At 36.9% G+C, this 12452-nt stretch overlaps 3 protein-coding genes across 7 annotated transcripts; all 3 read left to right on the top strand.

Annotated features, from left to right (window-relative positions):
- Window positions 1-1941: 1941 nt before the first annotated feature.
- LOC147925203 (uncharacterized) lies at window positions 1942-4461 on the top strand. Its single transcript, XM_087493365.1, has 2 exons — window positions 1942-3871; window positions 4085-4461. The coding sequence occupies exon 1, from the start codon at window positions 1990-1992 to the stop codon at window positions 3820-3822; it is 1833 nt and encodes a 610-aa protein (XP_087349491.1). The 5' UTR covers window positions 1942-1989; the 3' UTR covers window positions 3823-3871; window positions 4085-4461.
- Window positions 4454-8161, top strand: LOC147925202 (uncharacterized). The gene is made up of 5 exons (XM_087492525.1): window positions 4454-5655; window positions 5851-6294; window positions 6384-7479; window positions 7641-8027; window positions 8096-8161. The coding sequence occupies exons 1-5, from the start codon at window positions 4454-4456 to the stop codon at window positions 8159-8161; spliced, it is 3195 nt and encodes a 1064-aa protein (XP_087348651.1).
- A 1280-nt stretch (window positions 8162-9441) lies between these two features.
- On the top strand, window positions 9442-11638 carry LOC104750103 (SNF1-related protein kinase regulatory subunit beta-3). Of its 5 annotated transcripts, none has more exons than XM_010471846.3 (4): window positions 9442-9696; window positions 9970-10033; window positions 10824-10875; window positions 10977-11638. In XM_010471846.3, exons 3-4 carry the CDS (start codon window positions 10849-10851, stop codon window positions 11292-11294), a joined length of 345 nt encoding a protein of 114 aa, XP_010470148.2. In that variant the 5' UTR covers window positions 9442-9696; window positions 9970-10033; window positions 10824-10848; the 3' UTR covers window positions 11295-11638. The 5 variants fall into 5 exon arrangements, with proteins under 5 accessions (XP_010470148.2, XP_010470149.2, XP_019093461.2 ...); XM_010471847.3 differs by having other exon boundaries at window positions 10812-10875; XM_010471849.3 differs by having other exon boundaries at window positions 9509-9709.
- The last annotated feature ends 814 nt before the right edge of the window (window positions 11639-12452 follow it).

The following is a 12452-nucleotide window of genomic DNA, read 5'->3' as shown; positions in this document are numbered from 1 at the left end:
CTCCGGCATATATGAATACAAGGTTTAGAGTGATGATGATAGTATGAAATCTTGTGTTGAACATTGGGTTTTATTTTTGAACTGACTAGTTTAGTTTCTTGAGACTTTATATAATATAATGATGTGCGGGATATATATATGAGTGGAGAGGGAGATATACATTGGTTTAGGGTTAAGGTTCATAAATGGGCTCGTGAATGATGGCTGGAAACTAAAGAGACGAGAGAGTAAGTAAAAGATGACAGAGGCAAAATGGCTGGAAAATATTGTACATTAATCAAAATACGATTTTATATGTGTGATAGAGAAACAAAAAAGTGTTAATGGGGTCGGGGAAGATCAGAAAGAGGTAGGGAAGTCCGTGAGTTTCTGATATTACAATCAAAGTCAAACATTTGCCTCTGCATTTATGAATTATGACACACTCACACATACTTGTCTGTATTTCAATTTACCGTTTCTCTTGTTTCAAATTGGTTTTGAAGATTGGCCATAATTTTTTAGGAAATATATAATTATGTACGCGCACGTCTGGAGTATATTGAAACTGTTGGATTTACAGAAACACGATAAATCTGTCACTAACCATTTTTAATTTGCCAAGAAATATATATACCTAATGACCTTACCATGTGGTGCTGTTATAGTTTATGAATAGTTTCTGTTCATAAACATAAGATTTTAATTTCGTCTCTCATCAAATTATTTAACATTTTATTTATATGTATGCAGTATGCTGTTCATCTTTTACCATAGAACTTAAGTGATCATTTGTTTTTTGTAATGAACTAAAGTGATTATCTTATATTTGGATATTGCCATTATGTATAAAATCGTTAACATTAGACTATATATCATCTACTACATAAGTCCAAATCAATATCCACAAGCCTAATGAAGTTCATGTGCTTAGGGCTTTGAGCTAGAAACTACATTAGTATAAATACTCTTAGTTTGAGAGCTCATATCAGAGCTTTGAGGGTTGCCATTTGGAGCAACTCTCCTCTAATTCCCCATATATGAAATCAATCAAAAAAAAACATAGGATCGGTTAAATTTTATCTCAGTTTCATAGTCACTGAAATCGGTAATCCGAATGATGACATACATCAACTATAAAATAAATAATGACATGAAAATTACATTAGGGCTTTGAGCTAGAAACTACATTAGTATAAATACTTTTAGTTTGAGAGCTCATATCAGAGCTTTGAGGGTTGCCATTTGGATCAACTCTCCTCTAATTCCCCATATATGAAATCAATCAAAAAAAAACATAGGATCGGTTAAATTTTATCTCAGTTTCATAGTCACTGAAATCGGTAATCCGAATGATGACATACATCAACTATAAAATAAATAATGACATGAAAATTACATTAAAAGTGATTTTTACATGTCAACTTTAGATGATCCCAAATTTATAATTAAGATTTAAATTCATCGTGCAATAAGCTAGTAAACTAAATTATAATTTGTTTTCTATCAAACAAATATGCTACCGAGAAACAAAAAAATAGAACCCACAAACAAATTGTTAACTCCCATTAATCTATAGATTCTTCACACACTGAAACAGTTATGGTCTTTGACCCAAAAATAAAATAAAAAATCGTGAGAGTGAAACTTTTGGTGAGAAAATATGTTGTCATAGGAATAAGATTTGTCCCCAACTGGCTTTATATAAATCTCTCTATTTTGTATATAAGGTTGATGTCAATATACTTTGACTTGGTCGTACGTAACTCCCATTGTTGGAGCAAAGATGAATTATTATTTATATTTACTAAAAGGATATAACACAAGTCAAAGTACATTAATCAATATGGAAATGGAAACTATCATACATTTAACCACACATTCTGTTTGTGTTTTAAAATTATCTAAATCATTCGCAAACAAAGAAAACAACAATTTGATTCCTATTTTGTTTTCTAAAACCTGTGAGCTTTGATTCTTAACGTAAAGAAAAACTTCGATTTGTTTTGAATGGTTTACGGCGGTGGGTTTCGAGATGGGGATCAGGACTCTCTTCTTTGGTTTATGGATCTCTGGGCTGGGGATCAGCGATCTCTATTGCTTTCAGCGGTGGTAGTGCTGTTTCAGGGGGATCAGGCAGCTGGGTTTTGGGGACTAAGGGATATCGTTTGTCCAAAATCTGGATCGGGTGGCTGGCAGTCATCCCAGATCGTGGAAGATACGATTTGGTTGGATATTGTTCTAGTCTCTTCGGGATTTGATTGGCGATTTAATGGGCATATTGGGTTCGAATTTGGAAAGAGTGGGATTTGGGTTCAAACAGTTTCGGGTAAGCAAATATCCCTTTTATTGTTGTTATGCGATTTGGTGGAGGGGTTAAGGATTCTCTGTTTAATGGAGTTAGTGTGTTCCGATTCTGGTCTATGGGTATTTAAACAGCTTTTTGGGATGTTTGGTTTTATCATTGAGCTTTCTTCATTCTGTTTTGATATACCAGTTTACAGTCGAGGGTCCTTTGTTTTCAAGTTGTTAGTTTGGTGCTTTTCACTTCGGTCTCAGGGTACTTTTTGTGTTTCGGGTTTTGTCAGGATTATCATGGCTCAGTTGAATCTCAACAGGGGTAAGGCGGCTTTGGTTCGAACAGACACGGTGAGAATCTCTGATTCTATGATGGCGCATCGTATCCAACAGTTCTCTCTCACTCTCATTGGGAGATTGATGAATCCATCAGTTCAGCGAATGGAATCCTTGGTGGCTAATTTGCCAAAGATTTGGAAGCTCGAGGAGAGGGTTGAAGGTGCTGACTTGGGTCAAGACATGTTTCAGTTTAATTTTCAAACGGAGGAGGACCTGCAAGGTGTGTTGAGAAACGGTCCTTACCACTTCGACAATTGGATGTTATCCTTGGTTCGATGGGAGCCTATCATCTCAGATACCTATCCTTCCGCCATCAACTTCTGGGTTAAAGCTTCGGGAATTCCTATGCACCTTTGGGAGGTGGCAACCCTTCAAGCCATTGGTAAGAAGATAGGTATTCTTCGTGAGGTAGATGAGGAAACTGGTAGTCTGCTGGTGACTATCAATGGCTTTAATCCTCTTATCTTTCACCTGGTGGTTCCGTTTAATACTGGTGATGAGGTGGTGGCCTCGTTAGAGTATGAGAAGTTGTTGGGTTATTGCAGCCACTGTTTTAGGCTAACTCATGATGTGAAAGTCTGTCCCGAGCTGAGTAAAAGTGAGGGGGGTCGTGGTCAGGGTGATGTTGGTGATAGAAGGGGAGGTTCGTGGAACCAGCCCTTGTTAAAACCGAAGGCACAACATTTTGAGGGTGGTTGGGAAAAGCCAAGGAAGGTTGCTAAGCGATCTCTAGATTTTAATTCTGAGTCAAACCGAGACAGGGATCACCAGCAAATGGGTAGGGGTGAGAGCTCAAAGAGTGGTTTTAGATACCAGGCTAAGAATCAAGGTGATCTTGGTCAGCAAAGGAGTTATGGGAGATATCCAGAGGTTACAGAGGGTGTTGGTCATTCTATGGTCCATCAATCACGTTCGCTACCTCCTAGAAAAGGGAATGGTCCGACTTGGCCAAAACCTATGTATCAGGCAAAGCAGAAGCATGGGTCGCAGGCTGATGCTGATCATGAGTCAGGATATCCTACGACTGATGATTTGGTGAACCGGGAGAAGGATTCCCTGATGAAGGATGTTAATGGGACAAGTGGTGGAGATATTGAGCTTGGGTTCTCGGTAAGTTCTGATGATCTTCTCGAGGATGGAGAATACCAGGAGGGTGATGCTTCGGGTCGAGTAGAGGATACAGTTGCGGATGACAATGATGCTTAGACGGATACGGAGAAGGAGGTGTCAGAGTCTGAGGACGATGCTCCACAAGGTAATGTTTCTATCTCTTCTTCCATTGTTGAGGATTTAGGACATGTGAACCAGGTTATGAAAGATTTTAAGTTGGGAAACTCTAAGGTTAACAAGACAAAGAGGGTTGGTTTTTCTAGTGCTAAGGGTGGAAGGGGGGATAAACGACATGTTGTAGCTATTGCATCGCCAGGCAAACGATTACTAGCTAAAGCTTTATTATTGAAATCTGCAGGTGATGTTGGTAAAAATAAAGGGGATGCTAAGCCAAATCAGAAGAAGCCAGAGGGTGGCAAGTGGGGAGGAGGAACCCGCATACAGAAGAAAGGGATGGTGGCTCTCCCGAAACCGCCAGCTCAAACATGAAGATCATGAGTTGGAACTGTCAGGGCATTGGTGCAGACCTGACAGAGAATTACTTGCAGGATGTGTGGAAACAACATCGACCAGACATTTTATTTTTAATAATTTGTATACTGTCGAACCCCGCGGGGCTAGTGGTGGTTTAGCATTATTTTACAAGGATGAAATAAAACTCTCAGTTCTTTATGATTGTGACCGTATTATAGATGTACAAGCGTTTTTTGGTCAACAATTAGTTTATATGTCTTTTATTTACGGTGATCCGGTTCCCCAAAACCGAGAAAAAGTATGGGATAAGTTATTGGATATCGGGTCTTTTCGTGTTGATAATTGGTTTATGATTGGTGATTTTAACGAATTGGTTGGTAAGCATGAGAAAAGGGGAGGTGCTCTGCGTTCAGCCTCTTCTTTTGTGCCTTTTATTTCCATGCTCTGTCATTGTGGAATGCTCGAGTTCCCTTGTTATGGTGAAAAATTATCATGGAGAGGTAACCGGTGCAATAACCAGGTAGTTCGTTGTCGGTTAGATCGTGCTTTGGGTAATGAGGAATGGCATGGCTATTTTCCGAATTCTAAAGTAGATTATTTGGAAATGATTGGTTCTGATCATTGTTCAATTTTAGCAACTTGTCTAAAGACACATACGAGACGGAATAGGCAATTTCGTTTTGACAAACGCTGGTTGGGGAAAGATGGTTTGTTAGGGGCGGTTGAGTCAGGATGGAATCATACTAAAAATTTCCGGATTCCGGGCTTTGTGGATAAGATAAAAAATTGCAGGAATTCGATTTCTTGGTGGCGAAAGAATAATATTTATTCTGGACCAAGGCTTATTTCGTCCTTGAAGGCGGCACTACAGGAGGCGAAAATGGATGACTCGATTTCTCAGGAGGATATTCGGGGTATAGAGAGGAAATTAAAAGAGGCGTATTGGGATGAGGAATTATACTGGCAACAAAATAGTAGGAAGTTTTGGTTACGGGTTGGGGATAAGAATACTAAATTTTTCCAAGCCTCTACTAGACAGCGACGGGTAAGAAATAGGATTATTGGTCTGTTTGATGCAGACAATGTATGGAATGAATCGGTCTCAGGTATGGAGAATATTGCTACAAAATATTTTGAGGATCTTTTTACGAATTCAGATGTCCGAGGTGTTTCAGAGATGTTACAGGAGATTACCCCTTTAATTTCAGATGCTATGAACAGAGATCTAATTCGGGATATTTCTGAAGCGGAAGTTCGGAAAGCCCTGTTTGCTACGCATTCGGAGAAAACTCCAGGACCCGACGGCATGACGGCTTTGTTTTTTCAACGATTTTGGTCCTTCTTAAAAGGGGATTTAGTGGCTCTGGTTAGAGAAGTTTTCCGATCAGGTAGTTTTGATCCACGTTTAAATGAGATGAATATTTGTCTTATTCCTAAAGTTGATCGGCCACAGCGGTTGGTGGAGTTTAGGCCGATAAGCCTTTGTAATGTGAGCTATAAAATTATTTCTAAGGTTCTGTGCTTTCGGCTTAAATGGTTCCTCCCATCCCTGGTTTCCGAAACTCAGTCGGCTTTTGTTTCGGGTCGCATAATTACAAATTATATTTTGGTTGCGCAGGAAATGTTTCATGGGTTAAATACTAATCAAAGGTGTAAGTCGGAGTTTCTGGCCTTCGAAACGGACATGAGTAAGGCTTATGATCGTGTGGAATGGGATTTTTTAGAAGCGGTTATGGTTAAGCTAGGGTTTGATAGGAAATGGATTTCCTGGATCATGTGGTGTGTATCCTCGGTGTCATATCAAGTTCTTCTCAATGGTCAACCCCGGGGTTTTATTAAACCACAGAGAGGTCTGCGTCAGGGGGATCCGTTGTCACCGTATTTGTTTATACTTTGCACGGAGGTTCTGATAGCGAATATTAAAAAGGCAGAACGGGAGAAGAAACTAACGGGTATCTCAATCGCTCGCGATAGTCCTACCATTTCGCATTTGTTGTTTGCTGATGACAGTCTGTTTTTCTGTAAAGCAGAGGCGACTGAATGTCAGACGGTCATGGAAATTATCAAAATTATGGTAAAGCCTCAGGGCAAGAGGTTAATTTAGAGAAATCTTCTATAATGTTTGGTAAGAAGGTTCCTTCTGAGATAAGGGATCAGTTGAAGTCATTTATTTGTATTTCTAGAGAGGGAGGTATGGGCTCTTATTTGGGCATTCCTGAAAGCCTCCATGGTTCAAAAACAAAGGTTTTTGGATATGTCAAGGATCGGTTGGATGACCGAGTCAATGGTTGGAATGCAAAGCTTTTATCGAAAGGTGGTAAGGAGATTTTGATTAAATTAGTGGCGTTGGCACTTCCTACTCATGTGATGTCCTGCTATAAATTGCCTCAAGAGTTGACATCTAAATTAACGAGTGTTATTTCCACTTTTTGGTGGAAATCCAATGATAGGGCTCGTGGCCTACATTGGGTGGCCTGGGATAAATTATGTAAGGATAAGTGTGAAGGGGGCCTAGGTTTCAGAGCCCTGGAACAATTTAATGATGATATGTTAGCGAAACAGTATTGGCGGTTAATCCAACATCCGACGTACTTAATGGCTCGGGTGTTGAAAGGCCAATATTTTAGGAATAAACACTCTCTTATGGCCAAAAAATCATATAACCCCTCCTTCGCTTGGAGGAGTATTTTTTCAACTAAGGGATTGGTGGAACATGGAGCGCGGTGGGCGGTAGGCTCGGGTTGTTCTATTTCGGTTTGGCGAGACCCATGGATACCAGATATTCGACCACGCCCAGCAAATGGTCAGGGAAGACTCTGGTTACCGAGTTTGATGGTGAACCACTTAATTAATCATGTTACGAAGGATTGGCATTTGCCTACTCTGGAGGAGTTTCTGGATCCGGGGGATATACCGATTATTCGGAGTATGGCGGTCAGCAAAGTCCAGCAACTGGATCGATTAGTATGGCACTTTACCAAGTCAGGAAAGTATACGGTTAAATCAGGTTATCGGCTAGCCAGAGAATTAATGACGGAAGTCGAATACGGGTCGACTTGTATGGCCCTCAGGGCCCAGTCGTTGAAACTTGATGTTACCCCGAAGGTCCAACATATTTTCTGGCAGATTGCTTCGGGCACTCTCCCAGTGTTAGAACGGCTTGCGTATAGGGGTGTCTGGTGTGATACTCTATGCAAACGGTTTGAGTCTGCACCAGAGAGTATTAATCATGCTCTTTTTGAGTGCCCTCGCTCGCGCGATGTTTGGGGGTTGTCACCGGTTTTGTTAGTTCCAGATGGTTTTCCATATGCTTCAATCTATGCAAATTTAGATTTTATTTTCTGGCGGGCAGCTTCTCAGTAGGGGGATCCTGAGGTAGCTCTTCGTCTTCCCTGGATTCTTTGGTCACTATGGAAAAACAGGAATAAAAAAGTTTTCAGGGGTTAGAGGCCGAGCCGTTGGAGATTCTAATTCAGGCGAATAATGATAAAGTACTGTGGGAGGAGGCCAAATCTTACTCGGACAGTTATTTGCCTACTACGCCTCTGTTGGAGGATAGGGGGGCGTTTCCTCGATGTCAGATTGATGGTTCATGGAAAGGTTCAGATCCTCTACAGGGTCTGGGGTGGTGGTATTGTAGTGATGAAGATTTGACGCTTCTTCTGGGAGTACGGAGTCAGAGGCGCGGTCCTACATCCTTACATGCAGAGCTACAAGCCTTGATCTGGGCTATGGAGTCACTAATGGCAGCGGGAGTTGTCTGCCAGAGCTTCGAGACAGATTGTGCAGAATTGGTGGCGATGGTGCAGACGCCTGATGATTGGCCAGTTTGTTCGCCTCTGTTGGAGGAGTTATTTTTGCTCAGATCACGCTTTCCTTCCTTCTCCCTCAACAGGATCACTCGAGAGCTCAAAGTAAGGGCACATTGTCTAGCCCGTTTTTCGAGATCTTTACTTTCTGAAATTTCTTTTGTAAACTTTTTTCCTCCAGTTTGGGCAACCAATCTTGGAGTTATATTTTAATTTAATTAATGTTTGGTTGAAAAAAAAAAACTTCGGTTGACATTTATTTAAATATCATAATTAACATATATAAACTTAATAAAAATTAATTATTATGAATATGTAAAATTAAAAAAAAGTCTAAAATACTGTATAATGTGGTTATATAGTAGAAGAGTTATAAAGAAGACATGTTGGAATTAATCAAGTATTATTAAATTTTTGTTAATACTACTAATATTAGAATATTTGACATAAAATTAAGTTGATTTAACTAAGATTGTATAAAATAATTAAATCATTAGAAAATATGTGACTTAATCATAGCGTATAAATTACTGATTATGTATTTAGATCCCTTTTTTTATAATAATTAAAAATCAAAATAGAATATCAAACACTAAACAAAAAAAACTAAATATAACAAATGAATGATCATGAAGTGTGTTGCGGGTTAAAAACAATATAAATATTTAGCCGCACAACAATCGGAAAATTTAGTTATTATTCTATTTACAAAATATCCAATATTTAACAAATAGATACAATATAAAATATAAATTATAATAAAAATTATATGTCCACGAAGTACCGCGGGTTAAAATCTAGTTACAATCATACTTTGTTGGTCTTTCAGTTTTTTTCCAAGACTCGAAATTCATGTGACAAATCTTATTAGCTACTATCTCCATGGTGGAAAAAACACGAGTGATTTTCTTATATTATGCCAGGATGTAACTCCAATAACCAACAAGAAAAAAATACACAATATTTTATTATCCGATTTGGACAACTAACGTTGAAATTCACTTTTAATCAATTTTTAGTTGACAAAAAAAAAAAAATACACAATGTCACAATGATCATTAAAGAACAAATGAAGAGGCAACGACCCACACCCACTCTCTCAAACCAAAGTCATACTTCAACATCCAAAACCGAGATCATCACAAAGGAAAAAAAAAAAAAAAAACCCTGTAGCGCAATTTTTTGTTTTTAAAGTCTTATTTGTTATAGATAAACATATACCATTTAAAACATAATGTTATGAAATTATTTACTATATTAATATAATGATTATCAACCAATTTAAAGAGATATTCTGCCTAAAACACATTAAAATTGAAATTTTTAGCTGGATTAATTAAAGAATCCATTAACAAATAATAATCTAATAAAATTGAAAATTCATTGGGATTTCTCCTTAATTGTAACTTTTTTTTTTACATAACTCTTACTTAAGCCAATGGGAATTTAAAAAGAAAGTTAAAAGTTTAGTTTAGTTTCTCTGTGAAAAGAAAAAAAGAAAATGTTTTCTTAGGGATAGCAAAGATTTATTTACGCCAATAAGCAAAAAAAAAACAAAAGCTGATGCTTGTCGCACTTGTGTTCGTTGAGAGTCTTAGGCATCAGGACGAACCCAAATCTTCTTCTTCTTCTCGGAGCTGTATATAACAATTCAATCATTTGAGCTAATCTAATATCTTAGATTTAAGTACGAAAACAGAGTAACCCCTTCTTCTCTTCTCTAAATTCCGTTTCGTCTCCTTCGTTTTTCCCAATTTCTCTGTTTGATTTTATACGAAATTTTCTGTTAATATCGAAGTTTTATTGAATACCCATGATTCAAAATTTCATCTTTTATGCGATTGATTCCTCAATTTGATGTTCCTGTGATTTCTAGGGTTTTTTTTTTTTTTTTTTTGGTGTGAATTGGGGTGTTCTTATGTAATGATTTTTATGGGTCCTTAATTGATGATTGTTTCAGGTATTGTTTTAAGGATTTTTATAAAACTTCCATTGCAAATTGAAAGGACTTAGCTTCCAAAAGGGTGAGTTATGTGTAATCCAAAGATCACTTTTTTTTTTACCTTTAATTTTTAGTTGTTCTGTTTCAGTTTGTCTAATTTGGTTGCTTAGTTTGTGTATTCATCAGATTTTGTTAGTATAGTTCTTTCTTTATCTTGGGATTGATATCTTCCAGTTGATTTGTGGGATTATCTGGGTTCAGTATTTAGACTTCAAATCTCAGGATACTCGTTTCATGGTTCTGTCTTGGAAATGTTAGTGATTGATATGTTTTCAATGTAGGAACGATGCGGTTTTTTCTTGTAGGTTTAAACAGTCTCTAGCTAAGATATTATTCCTATGATGTGTGTTGGTACATTCGTAAGATGAAACCGTTCTTATAATCGTTGGATTCCGTATGTTATATGTCAGTATACATAGAGAGGATGTACATGGCAATAACAATTTAGTTTGTGTCTTCCAACTGGACTCTGTTTGTGATAATGATCAAATATGTTTCATTTCCAACTCTTGTGGTCCATTAATTCTTGAATCTTTGGTCCAGCTTTAGTACTTTCTTCCAATCAAATACGCCAAAGAAAGTGATGTACATTCTTTGGTCCAACATTCTTAAAATTGTCCGAGTCTTTGGATCCTTAGGTTTAGAATTTCCTTGAATAGAATTTAACAATTATACAAAGTCTTACACTTCCCACAAATAAGAGTTTGCATCATTGTGGATTGCATTTCTGTTTTGATGTTTTATCAAGTTGCAAGGTTCGAACAAATTCACCTACACTATCTATGATGGTTTATGATTAGATTTTGTTTCAGGCAGTAAGTGGCAATCTTTTTCAAGATGAACAGCCAAAATCCTGATGATCATGTAAGCCAGCTAGAATCTTATTTTCTTGAGCCGACAAACCGAATAATTTCTAGTCTCCATCGCTTGAACTTTCATTCTTCTATTTTATTTCTCAAACATAGGAGGACACAACGGTTGTGGGATTTGAGGTACCTCTATCACCGGTTTCAAGTTACAACAATGTGTATTCTGCAGCAGAAGATGCGACAAGAGATCCTCCAGCTGTACCGCCACATCTTCAACACTCTCAGTTAGGCAATCCAGGTAGCATGGAACTGGCTTCTGCGCCACAGAATGTCATCCTGAACCATCTCTATATCGAAAACCGAAACTCCCCAAGATCTGTTGTAGCACTTGGTTTCTCGCATCGGTTCAGATCTAAGTTTGTCACTGTGGTGATTTACAAGCCAGTCCAAAGAAGAGGGAACGCCAGTGTTTGAATGATGATATGATGAATGCCTCCTTTGAAATAGTGTTGGGATCTTTTGCTGCTTTGTGGGTTTTTTAATTTGGTCTACAAAACTAGCTGGTCTAGACTAAATTTTCATATTCTCTTAACCGATTCGGTTTAGACGGTTTCTAGGTTATTTGATTGAAATCATCTTGGTTCGAAGTTGATACTGCATTTTTTAGGGCCAAAAAAAGCTGATGGACTTGGGCATTGTATGTTTGTAATAACTCCCTTAGATTGGGTTGGTCAACTGAGGTCATGTATCTCTTATTGAAGCTGTGTAGTATTCAGTTAGTGTTTACTCATATATAAATGTTCCATAAGGTACTTAAATCTTACAAGTTACAACAATCATAAACTATTTAAAACTCTACTTTAGAATTTTTGGTCAAAAAAAAAAACTCTATTTAAAAATATGTTCTAATGATGTTACAAACGTTTAAAAAGTACTATTTTAAGATCATGATAACTTTTTTTCTTTTCTGAAACAATATAATGATACTTTAATACTTTATATACAAAAATAAAAACTAAAATTTTAACAAATGATCAAGCATATTATATAATGAGTTAAAACACTGAAAACACAAAACAATGTAATTCAAGAGAAGATAAATTGGATGCAAACTGAAATTGTTTACCTGATAATTTTTAACTGTATTTCGACGAAATAATTTGTGCCCAAAGAAACCATAACTTAAAAGTTAAACCAAATTCGAAGATATAAGAAAAGAAATTCAAAATTTAACAAATAAATTAAAGGAAAAAAAAAGCTAAATACAAGGTAAAAGATTAAGAGATTTGTATTTTTTTTTCTTAAATTTTAAATATCCTAACTAAAAGAGGATCTATAAATTGATACATAAAATGGAAACATTATGAGTTTTTGACATTTTGTTTTATATACTGGCACTGGATTATAGGTCCGAAACTACCAAAAAAAATTTGTCACCCAATAACTTATTTTGCCACTTTAGTTATTTTGTCCTAATATAAAAAAAGTTAAATATTTTTTCTTTCTCAATCAACAAGAAGAACTCTCAAATCTATAATCAATTTATTTTTCATTATCCAGATCAATTTTACGAGAAACATGACAAACAAATCTCCAAAAAAAAAAGTGATAGTTGGTGAAGTCTGAGGAGTG

Source organism: Camelina sativa, chromosome 16 (assembly GCF_030686135.1).
Source record: "Camelina sativa cultivar CO46 ecotype springtype chromosome 16, ASM3068613v1".
NCBI lineage: Eukaryota > Viridiplantae > Streptophyta > Magnoliopsida > Brassicales > Brassicaceae > Camelina > Camelina sativa.
The sequence above is the reverse complement of the archived record's forward strand: the minus strand, read 5'-3'. Positions and strand labels throughout refer to the sequence as shown.

Bases quoted from the DNA above. Each gene is read 5' to 3' on its own strand.
- LOC147925202 (XM_087492525.1), top strand. From the start codon at position 4,454: ATGTCTTTTATTTACGGTGATCCGGTTCCCCAAAACCGAGAAAAAGTA. The intron at 6,295-6,383 runs GTTAATTTAGAG...TTGTATTTCTAG, and splicing joins GTAAAGCCTCAGGGCAAGAG to AGAGGGAGGTATGGGCTCTT. The intron at 7,480-7,640 runs GTTTTGTTAGTT...AAAAGTTTTCAG, and splicing joins ATGTTTGGGGGTTGTCACCG to GGGTTAGAGGCCGAGCCGTT.
- LOC147925203 (XM_087493365.1), top strand. From the start codon at position 1,990: ATGGTTTACGGCGGTGGGTTTCGAGATGGGGATCAGGACTCTCTTCTT.
- LOC104750103 (XM_010471846.3), top strand. From the start codon at position 10,849: ATGAACAGCCAAAATCCTGATGATCAT. The intron at 10,876-10,976 runs GTAAGCCAGCTA...TCTCAAACATAG, and splicing joins GCCAAAATCCTGATGATCAT to GAGGACACAACGGTTGTGGG.